The sequence below is a fragment of the Cajanus cajan genome, chromosome 2, assembly GCF_000230855.2.
Source record: "Cajanus cajan strain Asha chromosome 2, NIPB_CcT2T_4, whole genome shotgun sequence".
Lineage (NCBI taxonomy): Eukaryota > Viridiplantae > Streptophyta > Magnoliopsida > Fabales > Fabaceae > Cajanus > Cajanus cajan.
This window is the reverse complement of record NC_138518.1, coordinates 81127966-81145479: the sequence shown is the minus strand read 5'-3', so window position 1 is coordinate 81145479 and position 17514 is coordinate 81127966. Positions and strand designations below refer to the sequence as shown.

At 29.6% G+C, this 17514-nt stretch overlaps 1 protein-coding gene across 1 annotated transcript; it reads left to right on the top strand.

Annotated features, from left to right (window-relative positions):
- The first annotated feature begins 7368 nt into the window (after positions 1–7368).
- On the top strand, positions 7369–15775 carry LOC109797807 (phosphatidylinositol 4-phosphate 5-kinase 7). The gene is made up of 10 exons (XM_020357950.3): positions 7369–7788; positions 9003–9168; positions 9299–10360; positions 11342–11509; positions 12047–12212; positions 12897–13007; positions 13151–13338; positions 14313–14467; positions 15062–15230; positions 15412–15775. The coding sequence occupies exons 2-10, from the start codon at positions 9152–9154 to the stop codon at positions 15698–15700; spliced, it is 2325 nt and encodes a 774-aa protein (XP_020213539.1). The 5' UTR covers positions 7369–7788; positions 9003–9151; the 3' UTR covers positions 15701–15775.
- Positions 15776–17514: the final 1739 nt, after the last annotated feature.

Here is a 17514-nt window from a genome sequence, read left to right as displayed (position 1 = left end):
ACACCTTGTTTGAAGAGGGGAGCATATAGGACACCATAACATAACATGTCTGATGACTGATGAGAAAACATTTTCTGTATTTTAAGGGATTATTTAGCTGCCCAAATAAAAAATCATATACATGGCAGGACAGGCAGGTTGTATGGTTTGTAGTTATTTGGAAAAACAATTTTTTATTTTTATTTTTTTGCATTAAAGAAACAAGAATTGTCTGAGATGGTGGAAGGGGTGAAATTATTATCATGGAGTTGGATCACAAATAGAAGCGAATTTTCATATCCAATCTCATGTTGGGTTTTATATATGACCTAGTATCATGCCTTAAAGCAATAAGTTCATGAAATGCATCAAAAGATATTCACGATTATGTTGCGATCGAGGAGGTTTTCATATCAAGTGTTGTTTTTTCTTTCGGGGTTACATGACAAAGGCACACTATTGTTTATTTAGACTTTGGGGTTTAGGATTTAGGATTTAATCCTAACATCACCTATTTACCTAAAAGCTATCTTTTGACCCTTAAAATTCATCCCCTTTTCAAATTACTAATGTTATAAACACTAATCTAATCTAATAATCTTTGGTTTTGTCTATTTGATTCATTCGGATGATCAAATTTAAAATATATGAACAATATTAAACCAAGTATTTCCCATTAATGGAAAACGTGTTTGATATGACAATAGAAGTGATATTTTGTTACACAGGTAAATTTTATTTTAAGAAAATTAAATAAAGTTTTTAACCTGGTTAAAGTTGGACCACTACTGTACGCTAATGGCCACAAGTTTGATCCATAAACCAGAAACCATGACGCGACCTGCTTCAATCTGTAGCAGCCCCAAGGAATTCCTTTTATTGAAAAATAAATTATCAGTTCATTCTCTAATAATAATTTTAGACTAAATTCTATATTTATCTTTTTATAATATCTTATTCGTGGTTATGATCCCCATTTTTTAATATCATAATTTTAATTTCTTAATCTTATAAAATTTATAAAATGTTGATCATGTTTACATTAAGTAAATAACATAATGATTAATATTTAACTTAAATTATATATTTAATTTTTATTTTATCTTTTACTACCTTTTTTTATGAAATATAAAAACAGAATTAAAAACGTAATTTAACGTAGGTATTATTAAATATTATTTATTTAGTATAAGTTATGGTAAATGTTATAATTATAATCAATAGAACTAACAGTAATTAAGACTAAATTTTAAATTTTATAAAATTAAAAAAGTAAAATTACAGACTACAATTTAGCCTAATTTTTAAGACAATTCTAACATTTTTTATTAGAATATTTTACATATTAATTTCTTAACAAGTATTCTATTAAATCGGATCCAAGAAATAAATGACAATATTTTTTAGTCTTAATTGTAAAAACATAAACTTTATAATATGAATTAATTGTTATTTAATTTTCATATATACTCCTAATTTCTTGTAAGATCTATTAAAAAGACATGTACTCATTTTCCAAGCGAGTGATGTATTTATTAGTTTATTAACGATATAAGTTACAAACATAGAAGTTTTTATTGAAATATATGTAATGTCATTTCATATAATATTTTTTTAAAATTATTTGATTTTATGGATATTTTAGAAAGAAAATTTAAATTATAGTATTGTTGAAATTAATTAGCTTATGAATTTTTAAATGAGTGACATGCACAAACGCATTTTCTTTTGGTACGAAATAACTAAAATAATAAACTAATCAAAGATATTTTTTTTTTATAACTTTGTGATTTTAATTAGCGAATTATTAAAAAATGTTAGTATTATATATGCATCCGATCAAAGTTGGCTACATAGGAGACTTTAAAAATAAGTCTTAATTAGTATATCTATATTATTCAATGACTCATCTGTTACATTAAATTTAAATGATTCAATTAAGAGATTTTAGTGTATAAATTAAGTATATAAATTTTAAAAAATAAAAATTATATAATATTTTATTATATAAATTTAAATTAATGTATAAAATATTTTTATAATTATTCGTTAATTTGAATTAATAAAATAATCTATCAAATGATTTTTAAAATTTATATATATATATATATATATATATATATATTAAAAAATAATTGAATAGTTAGATTGTTAAAATATAAGCTATTAAATTGAGTAAGTCTACTATGAATTTTAGAGTAAGTGAATTCTTTTATGTATATATATATATATATATATATATATATAAGGGATCTATTTATTCTGAAAGTAAATTTACCTATATTTAATTCATTCAATAATTTTAATCTTTATTAACTTTTAATAATTTAACTGTTAAATTAAAAAATTTTAATGTAAAGATTAAATTTACAAAAAAAGTTTAAAAATTCAAAAATTATTTAATATCCTATTTTATTAATTCAAATTCACATATAATATATATATATATATATATATATATATATATATTTTGTGGGAGAATAAGATGAGCACACTTAAGGGTTTGTCATGAAATTGTTAACTAATGAACTAAAAATGAAGATATCTTGAGCTTTGCATCCAATTGTGGAAGAATAAGATGCTATATGCTGTGGGCGGTGCATTGATAAAGAAAGACGTTTAAGCTATTGCTTATTAATTGCTAGCTAACTTTCTGAATCAGCAGCAACCAATTAATTAATTAATACACACACACACCCATAACATAAGTTGTCAAAACCCAATAAAGGCATGATTAACCACTTTATGTTTCTTAATCATAATTTTCGTTCCAACGTGACTTCAAGTTTGGGGCACTAACCAAATCAATCTATTTAAAACAATCTGTCCCATTTGTGTAACAGCCCCACTTCACAGGCCAAGAATCTCTTCATGCACTCCATTCATCATACGCAATTTTCTGTTGTTGTCTCTTATACTAATTAATTAATGTTCCTATGATAATTCAACTTCGCATTCGTGTTGACTCACATGCTCATATTAAGTTTGACAGACTTACATATGCATGTTTTCATGTTTCATTGTTTGATGCAAATTTCTTTGATTTACACTGTTATCAAGTACTTGATTGATATTGATGTATCATTGTATTATATATTTTCAGTATTTTAACATAACATATCATTGAGATGGTCATTGTGTGAAAAAATGTTTACATACTCCAGTTAATTTCTCTTAATAGTTCTTTCTTCTTCTTCTTCTTTTTTTTCCACGAGGTAATATTAATTATTTAAAATCCGTACCTTGATTCCGTGATAATTGAGGAAAGGTAGAATGGTGTTGGATGCCAAATGCCAACAATTTAGCACGTGAGCATGTTACATGTTTCAGAGGGAAAAAAAAACCCTAATTTGTAGTTTCTTTCAAAGTGGGACCAAAAATTCCAGAAACTACGTACATTGTCATCAAACGTTTCAATAATCAGTTCATTCTAAAAAAATGATGAGGAAGGAGGTTTAAAAAAAAAAAAATCAACACGTAAGTATTTTTCTACCGAATCAGTTTTTTTTTTTTTTCCTTAACTGATCCTAAAATTTAACGCGACTATATACACAAGGTAAGATTTGAACTCTTAACCTTATTTAAGGTTGAATCAACCCCTACTACTGAATCACACGCTTAAAGTTACTAAATCAGTTCTATAATAAAGTGATAACTTTAGTCGTAATTTTTTCAATATCACATAAAAAATTTTAATCATTAATGACCATCCATAAGAACACAATAGTTTGACTACGTAATGTCATAAAACATTAAACTACCTAGAATTATATCATTGCACTTTTTTATTCTTGGATACTCTATCCGCAAAATATTTTAAATTGTAATTGATATTTTCGCTCTTACGTACACATGCACATTAGGGAGGGAAAAAATAAATAAAGACAAGACTAATACGCATAATATTAAACTTTACACATGTAAAGTTTATAATTTATGCATAATTGTCAACAACTTACAAACGTTGGCTTTTCTTTAATTAAGTTTTAGATAATCTTAAACAAATATTGCCTTGAATATCAACACGAGCCAAAATAAGAGTTGATAACCTAATTTATGTTTGACTTTATTAAACACAAAATTTAATTTCATATAGAATTAATTATTTGAGATTTTAAAATCATCCTTAAGCAATTAAAACCATTTTTCTTTTCTTGTTTAATAAGAATATACCTCTTTTTTTTTTATCATATCAGTTCTTATAGAGATAACATTATATACTATTAATTGCAACTTTATGTATAAGTCAAAATTTCGATCTTTAATTAAGAAGTACATTCGTGCTAATAGTCTTTAATAATTAATTAAATTATTTTAACTTAATATGTTAATTTTAAAATTATTTTTACTCACCAAGAATGAAAAATCAAGTAATCTAAATTATATTACATTTATATATATTATGAGTGAAACAAATTATAATGAAAATAATAATTTAAATTTAAATATTTCAAATATTTATTTCGGTTATTATTTGTTCTTATCATAAGTCCGTTGTCATCGTTAAGATCACCACATCCGAGGTATTATCCGCTTTGGCGCTAGTTGGGCCTTCACAGTTTTGTCCTTTAAAAGGCGCCTCGGTAGCGACGTGATACTTTTTAGGCATACCGGAACAAGCTCCCCAGTCGATGCTAAGGGGCAATAGTGGCCTAGGCCCTCCTTCTAGCGCCAAATGTTCCTAACATAAGCCCGCTGTCATAGTTAAAGTTACCGCATCCGAGATATTGTCTGCTTTAGGTGATTATAAACTACTCTTAACTTCAACTTCTAAACAATATAAGACTTTTAGGTATATCTGAACACTATTAAAACAATCCTAGTGATTTCCAAATAATAAACAAATTTTTGTTAAACAACTCTGTATGAAGTTTAGATATATAAAAGAATTATTTTGAAATGTAATGGAAGAATGTGTGTAAATAGTGGAGTGGGCCTGAATTAGGATGGGCTTTATCCTTTTCGTGATAGATAGTGTTAGTACTTTGCATCACGGACAGCTGTGCCATGCACTCACAACTTTATTTCTTCTTCTGTTATAATGCCAATCGCCTACGCATACGCATACGCATATATTATATATTATATAATTAACATTTGGCTTTTCTAAAATCAACCATTCACTATCAAATCGGTTCAATAATAGGTATATATTGTTAGTGTTTTTACGCTATCAAAATTTAAGAGATATATTATTATATATGTTTTTAAAATAATTATAATATAAGTCAATAAATATAAGAAGGAAAACTTTTATATGATTGATTATAAATATAATGCAAGTATATAATCTCAGTCAATGATGATGTTACGTATATAGATATAATAAATGTATCATTACCGTCCATCTAATAATAAAAAATTAAGATAATATATACTTTTAAATTTTGTTGTTTTTATATATAATTAGTAGTAGAAAATAAATATTTTATATCTATGTATATTTTATTTAAATAAAAAATAAAATGAGAGAGGAAGTTAAATATAATGAAAGGAAAAAATAATTGTTTAATTTAAATATGTACACGAAATGGGAGAATTGTCTTTATTAATTATATAGCTAAACCATTAATATGTTAAAATGTCAATATTAATATTATTTTTTCGTTAATGATTAAGATTACCTTAATTTTGTTATGTTTGTTTCGAGGTGTCAAAATTTATTATCCCGAAAGTGAACATGAGAATATCATACTTTTATCTTTAGTATAAGTTATGCAAAATATTCCTAAAGTATATATGATTGATTCTCTAGGACATAAATTAATTATATTTACTTTACCTTCTTATTCTCATGATAAAATATGAATATATTTCATACACATAAAAATAAAAATAAAAGTTACTTTCTAAAATATCTACTACTATCTATATTTTATTCTTTTTATGTTTTTTTCTTCCACTTTTAATTTATCGATTGGTTAATTGTATAAATTAAAAATTTTCTAAAACATTTTAAGAAAATATTTTTTAAAAATAAATTAGACTAAATTATCCTTTTGATCTTTAATTTTATTTATTTAATTCAATTTGATTTTACTATAATAAATAAGTCAATTTATTTCTTAATCTTTAGAAGCAATTTAATATGTTTATTTTTGTCCGGTTGAAATTAAAAAATTTAAAATTAATTTTATAGTAATGAAACGTTTATATTAGGTTAGTGTATAATTCATGTAAGGTTAAAAACAACCACCAATTTTTTTGAGATCCAACCATTAATCTCTTTTAATTTTTAATAGAATTATGTATCACTTACTTCATTTTGAATACAAGTCCATATCAAAAGATATAAATTACAAGAAAAATTAAATTTACTCCTAGGTCTACTTAATAATAAAGAAGAGATTTAACTAGTTATATCACTATCGTGAGATCACAAAGTTAAATTTATATACATGTGATTTGTGTCATTTTTATTTTATTGTGTTACATATACAAGAAATTAACGTTAATTTTAATTAAACAAAAGATTACATTATATCATTTTAAAATTAAAAAAAAATCATTTTAATAATAAAACAACCAAATTAAACTAATTTAAATAAATGATCAATTTAAGTTATAATTATCAATCTAATTTTTAACATGCAATACCATTATGATACAAAAAGTCAAAAACCCATTTAATTCACGGTTCATGACGTTTTTGCTTTTATATTTTTTCCCTTTCACACACATTTTGAATCAAGTGGTCCAGTTTAATTACTTGTTTGAACAATGTCTATGAGATATGAGCTTCTTGTTGTTGATATGAAAAAAATAATTATATTTTAAAATTTTAAAATTTATAAATATATTTTTTTATTTTCTAAATTAAAAATTTATATTTAGTTTTTAAAATATTAAAAAAAATTATTTTGATCTTTTAAATTTAAAATTTGTTGTTTTAATCTCATAAGTTTTAAAAAATTTATTTTAATCATTCATACTACAAATAATATAATTGATAATATTAAATTGAGATAGTTATATGATATCAACTGATTTAAAAATATAAAATTTAAATTTAAAAGATTAAAAAAAATATATACAAAACTTTAAATAATATTTTTTTAAATTATAAAGAAAAAACAAATTTTAAAAAAATTTTATTCTAAATCTAAAGAATTAGAAATATAATTAAACCTATAAAAAAAACATTATGATAGTGTAAAGAAGTGACACGTGTACCACAAGGGTTAGTCTAGTGGTTGGATTGAGAAAGATTAGAATAATTAGAAGCATGTAGATCTATGTTCAATTCTGGTTGCAATGTAATCTTTCCTATCTTTTTAAAATAAAATAAAAAGTGACACGTGTTCCAGATTCCAAACTTGAAAGAACGCCAGACCACAAGCTTTTCAGGTGAGTTAAAAGGGGCATCTTCCTTTGCATGGGAAGGACAGCCAGGGCCACTTGTAAGTACTTATGTTTTTGTTAGAAAAGTCATATAAGAACCAAGTTCGTTTCATTTCAAGGTTACTGTTTTCACAGAAACAAGTCTAGAGAGAGAAAGCAAAGAGAGGGAGAGAGGTGATGTGTCTCTATTTGAGCACAGTATATATATAGTAGCTGGAGGTATAATCAGCTGCAACTATTCTAGAATAATAAATTTCTAGGTGGTGGGACAGTTGTCGGCTAAGGCAGTTAGACAAGGATTCGTGAGCTTTGTCTCAAACTGTTTTACAAAGGCCTTAACATTTGTTTCCTACACCTTTTCGTTAATCATTATTGGATTGGAGGGCACTTCTTATTCTTCTTGCTTTCAGTTTCATTTGCTTCATATCACAGGATATTGTTCATCCTTGCCACTTCAATCTATCCAAGGTCGGTGAAGTTCACTTATTCTTATCTCCAATTTTTGTTGTTGTGGACTTTAGGATTTCATGTGTTGTGGATTAGTCTCATAAAGGGCAGATTCTGTTGTTGGATTGGATGCCCTTTTGTTGAACTGACCCAGACAAGGATATAGGTGCAGTTGCTTGTTTTATGCAGATAGTGGAATGCAAATGGGGTATTCATTCATAGTATGCGAATGGGGTATTGATTCACAGTATGCAAGTGGCGTGTGCGCATCAAAACGATGCTAAGAATACTGTTGTGATGTTAATTTTGCTGGTTATGATATGATGTCAATTATGCTCCTTTGACAAGGAATACAGAAAAATTCTTGGGTTGCCCTCTAGAAAGAATGAATGTGCATATCATTTCAGGTGTAAATTTTAGAGGATTTACAATGATGCAGCAGAGGCAGTGTTTGCTGCATTGACCTGATATTTGATTTAGAAAGAGGGAATATGGGTTTGTTTGGGTAAATTTCTTTAAAAACACTTTTAGAAGAGAAAAATATATAAAAAAAAATCAAATAAGTTTCTCAATAAGTTAAAATTAACTTTTGCATAAACTAATTTATAGAAATTTTCTCTTATTAATTTTTCTTAAATATTTTATTTTTAATTTATACATAGTTTATGGAGAAACCTATTTCACTTTTCTTTCATATTTTTCTCTTTTAAAAGTGCTGCCGGAGAAATTTACGCAAACTGACACCACGTAGATTATTAGATTATATTATCATATGTTGTTGATCTGCAGGTTGTGTGGTTTGAATTGTAGCTAATCATGAGCGAGTAAAGAAACAAATTATGCAATATTTGCCTCCCTCTTTATTTCATTAAGAAATCATTCTATCCAAAACATTATAACTTTGTACTTTTTGTACCTGTTGAAACAAGTACCGCATCATAATCACTATCTTTAACATTACTAGCCAACTTCACTACCTTCCTGCCAGAAGTGGGTGAAGTCTCCCTTTACAAAGCTTTTAAATTCCAAATATTCAATTTGATCATGACATAACAATTTTGAGTAGGAGCTGAGTTTTTTTTTTTTTTTTTCTTTTCCTTCTTGTCTTGTTATTTGTATACAATTGGGAACATTCCAAAAAGCATTTTTCAATGCAGAAACCTGCTAAAGCATTTACTGTGACTTTTTTCCTGTATTGCATTTTGAGACTCATTAGATGGTTGTACCTGTTTCAGAGTTAACCACGGTGCACGATAGTGTCATAAAGGTGGTGAAGGCAGAGATGAATTTCCTTATTGTATCACTGAGTGACATGTTCAAGTTTTCAAGGGAAATGGAACCTTTCTTGGAGTTTTCCAAATAAAACAGTAAAAATCTGCAAGTCATGGAGGACAGTGGAAGGTAATATTTATAGGAACTTCTTCTCTGCCCCCATTCATCCTCTTGTGTTATGTAGTTAATGTTGTTTTGACTGAGTGCATTCTGTTCTGCTTGCATGTACTATGATATCACTATCTCTTGTCAAGTGTAGATATGAAGAGAAGTCTTTTTCAAATGGGGAGTTCTACATTGGTAAAATCAAGGGCATACTTCCCCACGGCAAAGGAAAATACAAATGGTCAGATGGAACAGTATATGAAGGTGATTGGGTAGATGGGAAAATGACAGGGAAAGGACTCATTACATGGCCAACAGGAGCAAAGTATGAGGGTGAATTCTCTGGGGGTTACCTTCATGGTCATGGCACCTTTACACATTCTACTGGATGCATTTATACTGGTGGATGGAGGATGGATGCTCATCATGGGATTGGAAAGAAGGAGTATTCCAATTCAGATATATATGAAGGTTTATGGAAAGAAGGAATTCGTGAAGGCTGCGGGAGGTATTCGTGGAAGAATGGAAACATGTATATTGGGAATTGGAAAAGTGGACAAATAGATGGAAGAGGGGTTATGAAGTGGGCTAATGGTGATATTTTTGATGGTTGTTGGTTAAATGGGCTTAAACAAGGATCTGGAGTTTATAGATTTGCAGATGGGGGGCTTTATATTGGGACATGGAGTAAGGGCCTAAAGGATGGAAAAGGAACATTCTATCCTACTGGTAGTAAACAACCATCTCTAAAGAAGTTGTGCTCTCTTAACAGTAATGATAATGGTTTGTTATTGAATACAGAAAAACATACACCTCCAAAGCAAAAATTTACGCGTAGTTTTTCTGAAAAGGCTTCTGTCAGTGGGAGATCAAAAAGTTCGCGTCAAATATCTCACAGGACTTCATCATTGGATTCAAATTGGAACCTTCAAGATCCTGCTGGAGATTGCATATGTCGTGATTCCTCCCCCACATTATCGCAGACCTTTAGTGAAAGTCAATCTGAGGCATCTGGTGTGAACTCTTTGGTTTTTGAAAGGGAATATATGCAAGGAGTTCTAATCATGGAGAGAACTAGGAACAATTCAGAAATGTCACATAAAAACAAACGCCAAAATAAGTTTAGCATGAAGCAAGTAAAGAAGAGTTCATGGATTGATATTTTTGGAGGCCGCCGAAGCTATTATTTGAAGCTTAATTTGCAGCTTGGCATCAGGTAAATTTTATGATCTTACATCACCCTTCTAACCTATTTTGGGACAATTGATATAGTATCTAATTGTTACCAGTAATATCACCATCCTTTCTACTGCATTATACTTGCTGTTATTTTAAAATCAAGACCATGTGTAGAAAGTGATTCAACAAATGGATTAGATGACTTCAATTCACAAAGTAAAGATTTAGAACTATTCTACAAGTTTCCGTGAAGTTAGATCATACATTAGAGTGTATTGATGCATACTTGCTGATTGACTCACAAATTAAAGATAAGGAATGATTTATTATACAAATGATTTGTTTCATGTTGCTCACAGCAATACTGAAAGAAATATTTGGACATAAATAGAGAATGCAAACACATTAAAGTAAAAGAATTCTGGTAGAATATATAGATGATTGAGTGACTATCCCAAGGGTTTTAGAGTCATCATTGAAAAGCTTATTCTTAATGCAGATGGGAGGTTATTTAGTTTGCAGAAGTGAATGGCTTAAGTCACCTTTAGCAGTTGTATTTTTACACTCATATTAGTGTCGGTGCTGTAATGTGATTATTAGATGCTAGTCATTCAGGATGATCAGAGAGCTAAAAAACAAAAAGATGAATGAATAAGACAGAAATATATATTCTGTTGAAAGCAAAAGTAGCACTTTTGTCTGATGCTGATCTGTAACTTTATTCAAACAAGCAAAAACCACAACAACAAAAAACATATCTAAAAGATCAAAAGGCCTTCCTCTTCACCTCATTCTTTAAGAGCCATAAATTTATATTTCTTGTATTTTTACTGCAGTTTTTGTGTAAATAGTTAACTAGTAAAAGCAATGACAAACAAATTACATTGTCATTGTGCAGCAGTATGATGATGGAAATTGGAGAGGGGGGGGGGGGTCTTGTTAAATCAAAGTTAATGTGGCTTATTCCATTTGGTATTTTGTTTCATATGAAATTTAAAGAAATTAGCTGAATTCTCAGGTACACTGTTGGAAAAATTACACCAGTGCCTGCACGTGAAGTTCGGTCATCTGATTTTGGAGATAGAGCTAGGATTAGGATGTACTTCCCCAAGGAGGGTTCGCAGTTGACTCCTCCACACTGTTCTATAGACTTCTATTGGAAGGATTATTGCCCTATGGTCTTCAGGTATTTATTAACTACATGAACACATGAAGAGTTATATGTTTAGCATCATTTTTTAGAACCTTTTCCATTTGGCTACAGTAGGATCACTTTATTTCAAAGTAGTAAGACATTTTATTTGTTGTGTTAGATTACAAAACTATAGATGTATCATAATTTATTCCCCATGAAGAACTTCCAATCTGTAGAATCAATGTTGAAGTTTAGTCCAACCCTTTTCCGTAGGTATAAATGAAGGAAGGAAATATGCCCAATTTTAAAAGTGAACATAGTAGCTATTTATAATATGTGATTATAGTTGCTATTAGAGTGCTAGTCAGGTTTATGGTTAGATGCACATGATCATTCAAGATGTATTCATTGGCAGACTCAACATAGACAACCCCTTGTTTTCAAATTAACAATTTGTTCGTGTAATGAATTAAATGTGTCATGTGCTAGATTAATGTATGCCTCCTAGTTTATTAGCTACATGTAGCTTTCTAGCATCCTTTTTCTTTTCTTCTTTCTTTGCATAATTACATAAGCATATATTTCCAGGAATTTGAGAGAGATGTTCAAATTAGATGCTGCAGAGTACATGATGTCCATTTGTGGTGATTCTGGTCTAAGGGACATATCTTCACCTGGAAAAAGTGGCAGCATCTTCTTTCTTTCTCAAGATGATAGATTCGTGATAAAGACGCTGAAAAAATACGAACTAAAGGTTTGCAATCCCCTTTTTCTTCATTCATGGATAGTAATCATTGTGTTGAATTCATCAACTGGTATATGAGTTCGACTCTTTAAGAGTTCTGCATTTGGATGCATAAGCATATTAGATTGCATATAAACAATAGAGTGTTTTACAATCCCATTGATACCTACTACCCAAGCCCATAGATACCAGTAATTCTTGAAGTGCCGCTAATTTGATTACAAATTTTAAGGACAAGGTTCAATGAAATCCAATGCCGAAATGGCTAATTGAGGCCATTTGTATGGGCATTTTCTGGAGAGAAGTATTTTTGTATGTTATATGGAGAAAAGATGATTGCTTATGCGTCCATCTTTGATAATCCATCAACACCAGTAGGACTTGCTAGTGCCAGTAATTTGATGACAATTTTCAAGGACGAATCTCATGAAATCCTGTGCCAAAATATCTAATGAAAGCCACATTATGATGGAATTCTTCTGGATAAACATGTTTTATGTTGAAAATATTCTTCTAGACCAGAATAGACTATTGCTTGTCTTTCCAACTCTTGTGGTTCCATAGACACTAATAATACCTCTAATGATTGCCTATGTTTCCATCTCTCACATCAAACAATGAATTTGATTTACCCAGTTATATGACAATTCCAAAGTTCATGGTTATGTACATATGTTTCTTCTCTTCTTGTAGGTTCTGCTCAATATGCTTCCTAAATATTACCATCATGTAGGAAGTTATGAGAATACTCTCATCACAAAATTCTTTGGTCTCCATCGAATAACACTTAAAGGTGGGAAAAAGGTATTACCAAGTATCTGCTCTAGCTTTTTATCCTTTTCAATTGGTACCACAGCTATAAATATTTCCTGCTTTTCCGATGCCACATAGTGAGAAAAGGGTTGGTTGTTGTTATTGTATGAATATTTCCTTCTTTTCTTCATTAGGTGCGCTTTGTGGTCATGGGGAATATGTTCTGCACAGAATTGCATATTCACCGTCGTTATGATTTGAAGGGGTCTTCTCAAGGAAGATATACAAACGAAGATAAAATTAATAGCCATACCACATTGAAAGATCTTGATCTAAAATATGAATTTCATATGGATAAAAAATTACGAGAATCCCTATTCAAGTGAGTTCCTACTTTTTAAGAGCTACTTCTGTTAAAGTGACCAGTATGCAATTTCTTTTCTGTATAAGTAAGGAGTATCTGTTGACAAATTTCAAGAATTTAGCAATTTGTTTTTCTACCGCTTATAATTCCTATTTCAAAGGGAATGCTTGACACTTTATTCTAAGAGATGCTTAAGGCATCTAGCAACAATAACTTTTTACTTTATTAGTGTATTAATAATACTGGTTAGGTTACAGTATTAATCATGTCATCATGGTTGCAACGATAGGATGTTTCATTGGTCCCCTGAAACCACAAGGTCATGGGACTAATTTGCATGAAATTATGGTTGGTTGCTATCTCCATTCCCAAAAAATCAAAATAGATGACCTTTCAAATTTTGAAGGCAAATATATATTTGATCACCCCTAGTTTGAATCAAGCATATTGTTAGATCCTACTACTATAGCTTTAGTGATCAAGTATCTGGTTTATTTCCATGTTAAATACTTCGGAAGATTTGTGTCTCTTCGTATTGTCAAATTAAAAAGATTTAACCCTGAAGTAAAGTTCACATTAGAATTGGAAAACCAAACTATGACCATCTTAGAGGTGTTGCATTAGATATAATTATTGTTCAGTGATTAAATTTGTTGTGATCGAAGGTGCCACTTCTTTCAGTAAATTTTTTTTTGTCCTTTTATTTTCAGAAAGAGAAGCTTTATCTTGGTAAAAGTTATAATTCATACATTCAGTAAGTACTAAATGGAATTCACCTAACCCTATCAATTACCGAAACACCTCTGGGTTATGATTGATTTACTTTCAACCTAGTACTTGTCTCCTAGCACGTGATAAATCCGAGTTGTAGCTGTTTGTTTGAGTGTATGTGCACTATATTATTTATCATGACAATTTTATTGGACTTCTCTTTGACTGAAGAGTTGGTAAGTTTAGCTTCTAATTATGACTAATTTGTTTTTCTGGTGCAGACAAATTTCTCTAGACTGCATGTTCTTGCAGTCTCAGCATATAATTGATTACAGCCTTCTGTTGGGATTACATTTTAGAGCTCCGGAGAATCTAAAGGCCTTAGTGGAACCTCCCGGATTAACGCAGCCTCAACAAAGCTTACCTTCTGGGGATGGTAAATACCTCTAATATCATTTTAGAACATGATATGGGATATTTATTTCAAAAATTAGTGATTGTAGAAGATACCTATCATTCATCAGAATGGTTTATACAATAGGTAACATGTTTGGATAAACTTCTTCAGAAACACTTCTAGAGGAAAAAAATAAGAAAATAAATCAAAATAAATTTCTCCATAAGTTAAAACTAACTTATGTATAAGTTAAAAATAATATTTTGAAGAAGTTAATAGAAGAAAACTTTTACAAATTAACTAATGTGAGTTAATTTTAACTTATGGAGACACTTATTTCATTTTTTTCCCTATTTTTCTCTTTTAGAAGTGTTTTTGAAAAAGTTTACTCAAACAAGCCCATGGTATGGATGGGAATTTAGCCCTATGCCCATACTCCATACAATTGCTGAAAAAGAACAAACCAGTTAAACTATCTAGCACTTTCCTATTAGCCATATACCATACAGTTCAATAAACATTCGTTCCTATGATGTCCTAGATATTATTCTCTTTATTCTCTTCTTGCATTTGTGCCTTGTTTCTTTCTTATTATTGAGCACTTTTTGATTTGCTTTAATTTGCTTATACTAGATGAACACAAACAAGGGGAGCAGTTAATCATTCCTAAAGGCTTGTTATTAGTTGCCCATGAACCCAGCTTTGTGAACACTGCACCTGGACCCCACATTAGAGGGAATACATTGAGGGCATACTCCATAGGTGACAAGCAAGTTGATCTTTTACTTCCTGGTACTGCAAGGTATCCTCTATAACATTATTCTCATTGTTTCCATTTCAGTATTCATTAATCTAGCATCTTTACATGTACCTTCTTTGGTCCTAGTTGCTTGTGTTTAATAACAATTGTAAGCAGAAGTCATTTGCTTTGTTGTGTTGCATTGTAATGATACGTATGATATATGAAATGGAGTGTTACTCAGGTTGAGAGTGCAATTAGGAGTAAACATGCCAGCTCAAGCTGCACGCAAAGTTCAGGAGGACAAGGTGGAGGAATCAGAAGTAGAGCTTTTTGAGGTTTATGATGTGGTCCTATACATGGGAATAATTGATATATTGCAGGAATACACTGTGAAAAAGAAACTTGAGCATGCCTGCAAATCACTGCAATATGACCCTATGACTATATCAGTGGTGGAACCTAAGACCTATGCTGAACGATTCATCAATTTCATGGAGAAAAAAGTTTTCCCCGAACCTGAGACTCCTTGATTATGTATATTTACGTAAATATTGATACTTCTTTGTAATCAATTGTTCCTGAGGAAGTGTATCTTACTTTATCAATTCGGTTTTGTCATATTCCACATAATTCTTTCAAATTTATTTTTCATTTTTAACAAAAGAGGCCTGCATTTCGTTCAAGAGATTACTCATCTCAAAGTAACAGTCGCAAAACGATTAATTGATTGCTGTAAAAAAAGAACGATTAATTGATGCAAAGATGATACATAGAGAACCCTAAAACATGATTGATAAAATATAATAAAAGATCATTAAAAATGTCATTTTACTTAATTTGATCTGTGCCATTTGATTCCATCTCATTCATTAAGTAAAATGACATTTTTAATGATCTTTTATTTTGAAGAGTGAAGTCCCTTTTTAGATTAGGAATATATATTTAGCATAAATCCTCAACAGTGGGTATATTTCAATGATGTGAAAATACAAAAAAAGATAATTTGGGAACCTCTTAGTGCATCTGTACGTGAGAAATGAAGTGTGAATCTTGGTACATACCGAAAAAGCGGTCGTGGGATCCGCTGAAGAAAAGTTTAGGACCATGATGTTTTTGTTGAAGGGAAGGATAATTTGGAGATAATAGTTATTTATTTGAGGAAGGATTATTGAGAGTATAAATTAAGTCTCACATTATGAAAATAATGAAAAAAAAATGAATTTATAATATATATATATATATATATATATATATATCATTGGTATTAAACTTTTTAAAAAATGATTAAAAGTAAAATTATGAAAATTTAATGAAAAATAATTAAAAGTGAAATTACGAAAATTTATGTTTAAACTAAACAAAGTTTTAAAAATGAATGAAAAAAAAAAAAAAGATGACATACCAAAACATGGTGCTTGCCAACTACTAACTTTTTTTTGACAAATATATGAAGTATTTTTCAATTCTCATGCAATGTCTGATGTCATGTCACTCACATTCAGACAGATTGTGAGTCACAGACACAGATGCATTGGGCCATCACCTTATACAAGAGCAGTGGCTGCATCACCATCCACTAAATTATTTGGGAGATTTATAGAGAGAAGGCCACACAAAAAGAGAGTGATGAAGAGAAGAGAGAGAAATCACGTAAAAGGCTAGGCAATCACCAATGCTTTGTGATCTCGAACCAAACAACGTACCCTTCAACCTCAAATAAACATGCATAATCAATTGGTATAAATTATCAAAATCATGTATTACAAATAATAATCAAGATATATCATAACATGTATATGTTTAATTAAAAAAATTTAAATCTGGAAAAGTCGAGGAAAAACATTTAACAGCAGTTAAATCTGCAGGAATTGAAACATCCACCAGTAAAGAGGAAAATAAGCAAGGGCATACTAGAAAACTTGTAGTCAAGGAATTAGGACCATAGAAGTAATAACAAACGAGCAAAAATGGTCGCCAAACCAGTAAATACAATGCTCAATGTTCAACAGGTTAAGTTGCCTGAAATCCTAAGCCATTGCTTGAGATTCAGATCCACCAAAAAAAGAAAAGTTGCCTTGCATTTCCATGCATGTAAAACATGAATAATAAATCTCCTTTCTTTCAGTAATAACTGAATAATCAGTGTCTCATCTCAATTTTGGTACAATTCATATCTAATCCCTCCACTTTTCTAGCTAAGAAAGTAAAATACAAATTAAGGACTAATAAAAAAACAAAACAATTTACTATGAATTAATTGAATAACTCAATAATGAATTACTAAGAAGGATGAACCTTAATTGCTAGAAGCAATGGGTGAATTAACTGCAGCCTCAATGTACAT

Coding starts and splice junctions, on each gene's coding strand:
- LOC109797807 (XM_020357950.3), top strand. Junction 10,361..11,341: donor AATTTGCAGCTTGGCATCAG/GTAAATTTTATG, acceptor CTGAATTCTCAG/GTACACTGTTGGAAAAATTA. Junction 11,510..12,046: donor TATTGCCCTATGGTCTTCAG/GTATTTATTAAC, acceptor ATATATTTCCAG/GAATTTGAGAGAGATGTTCA.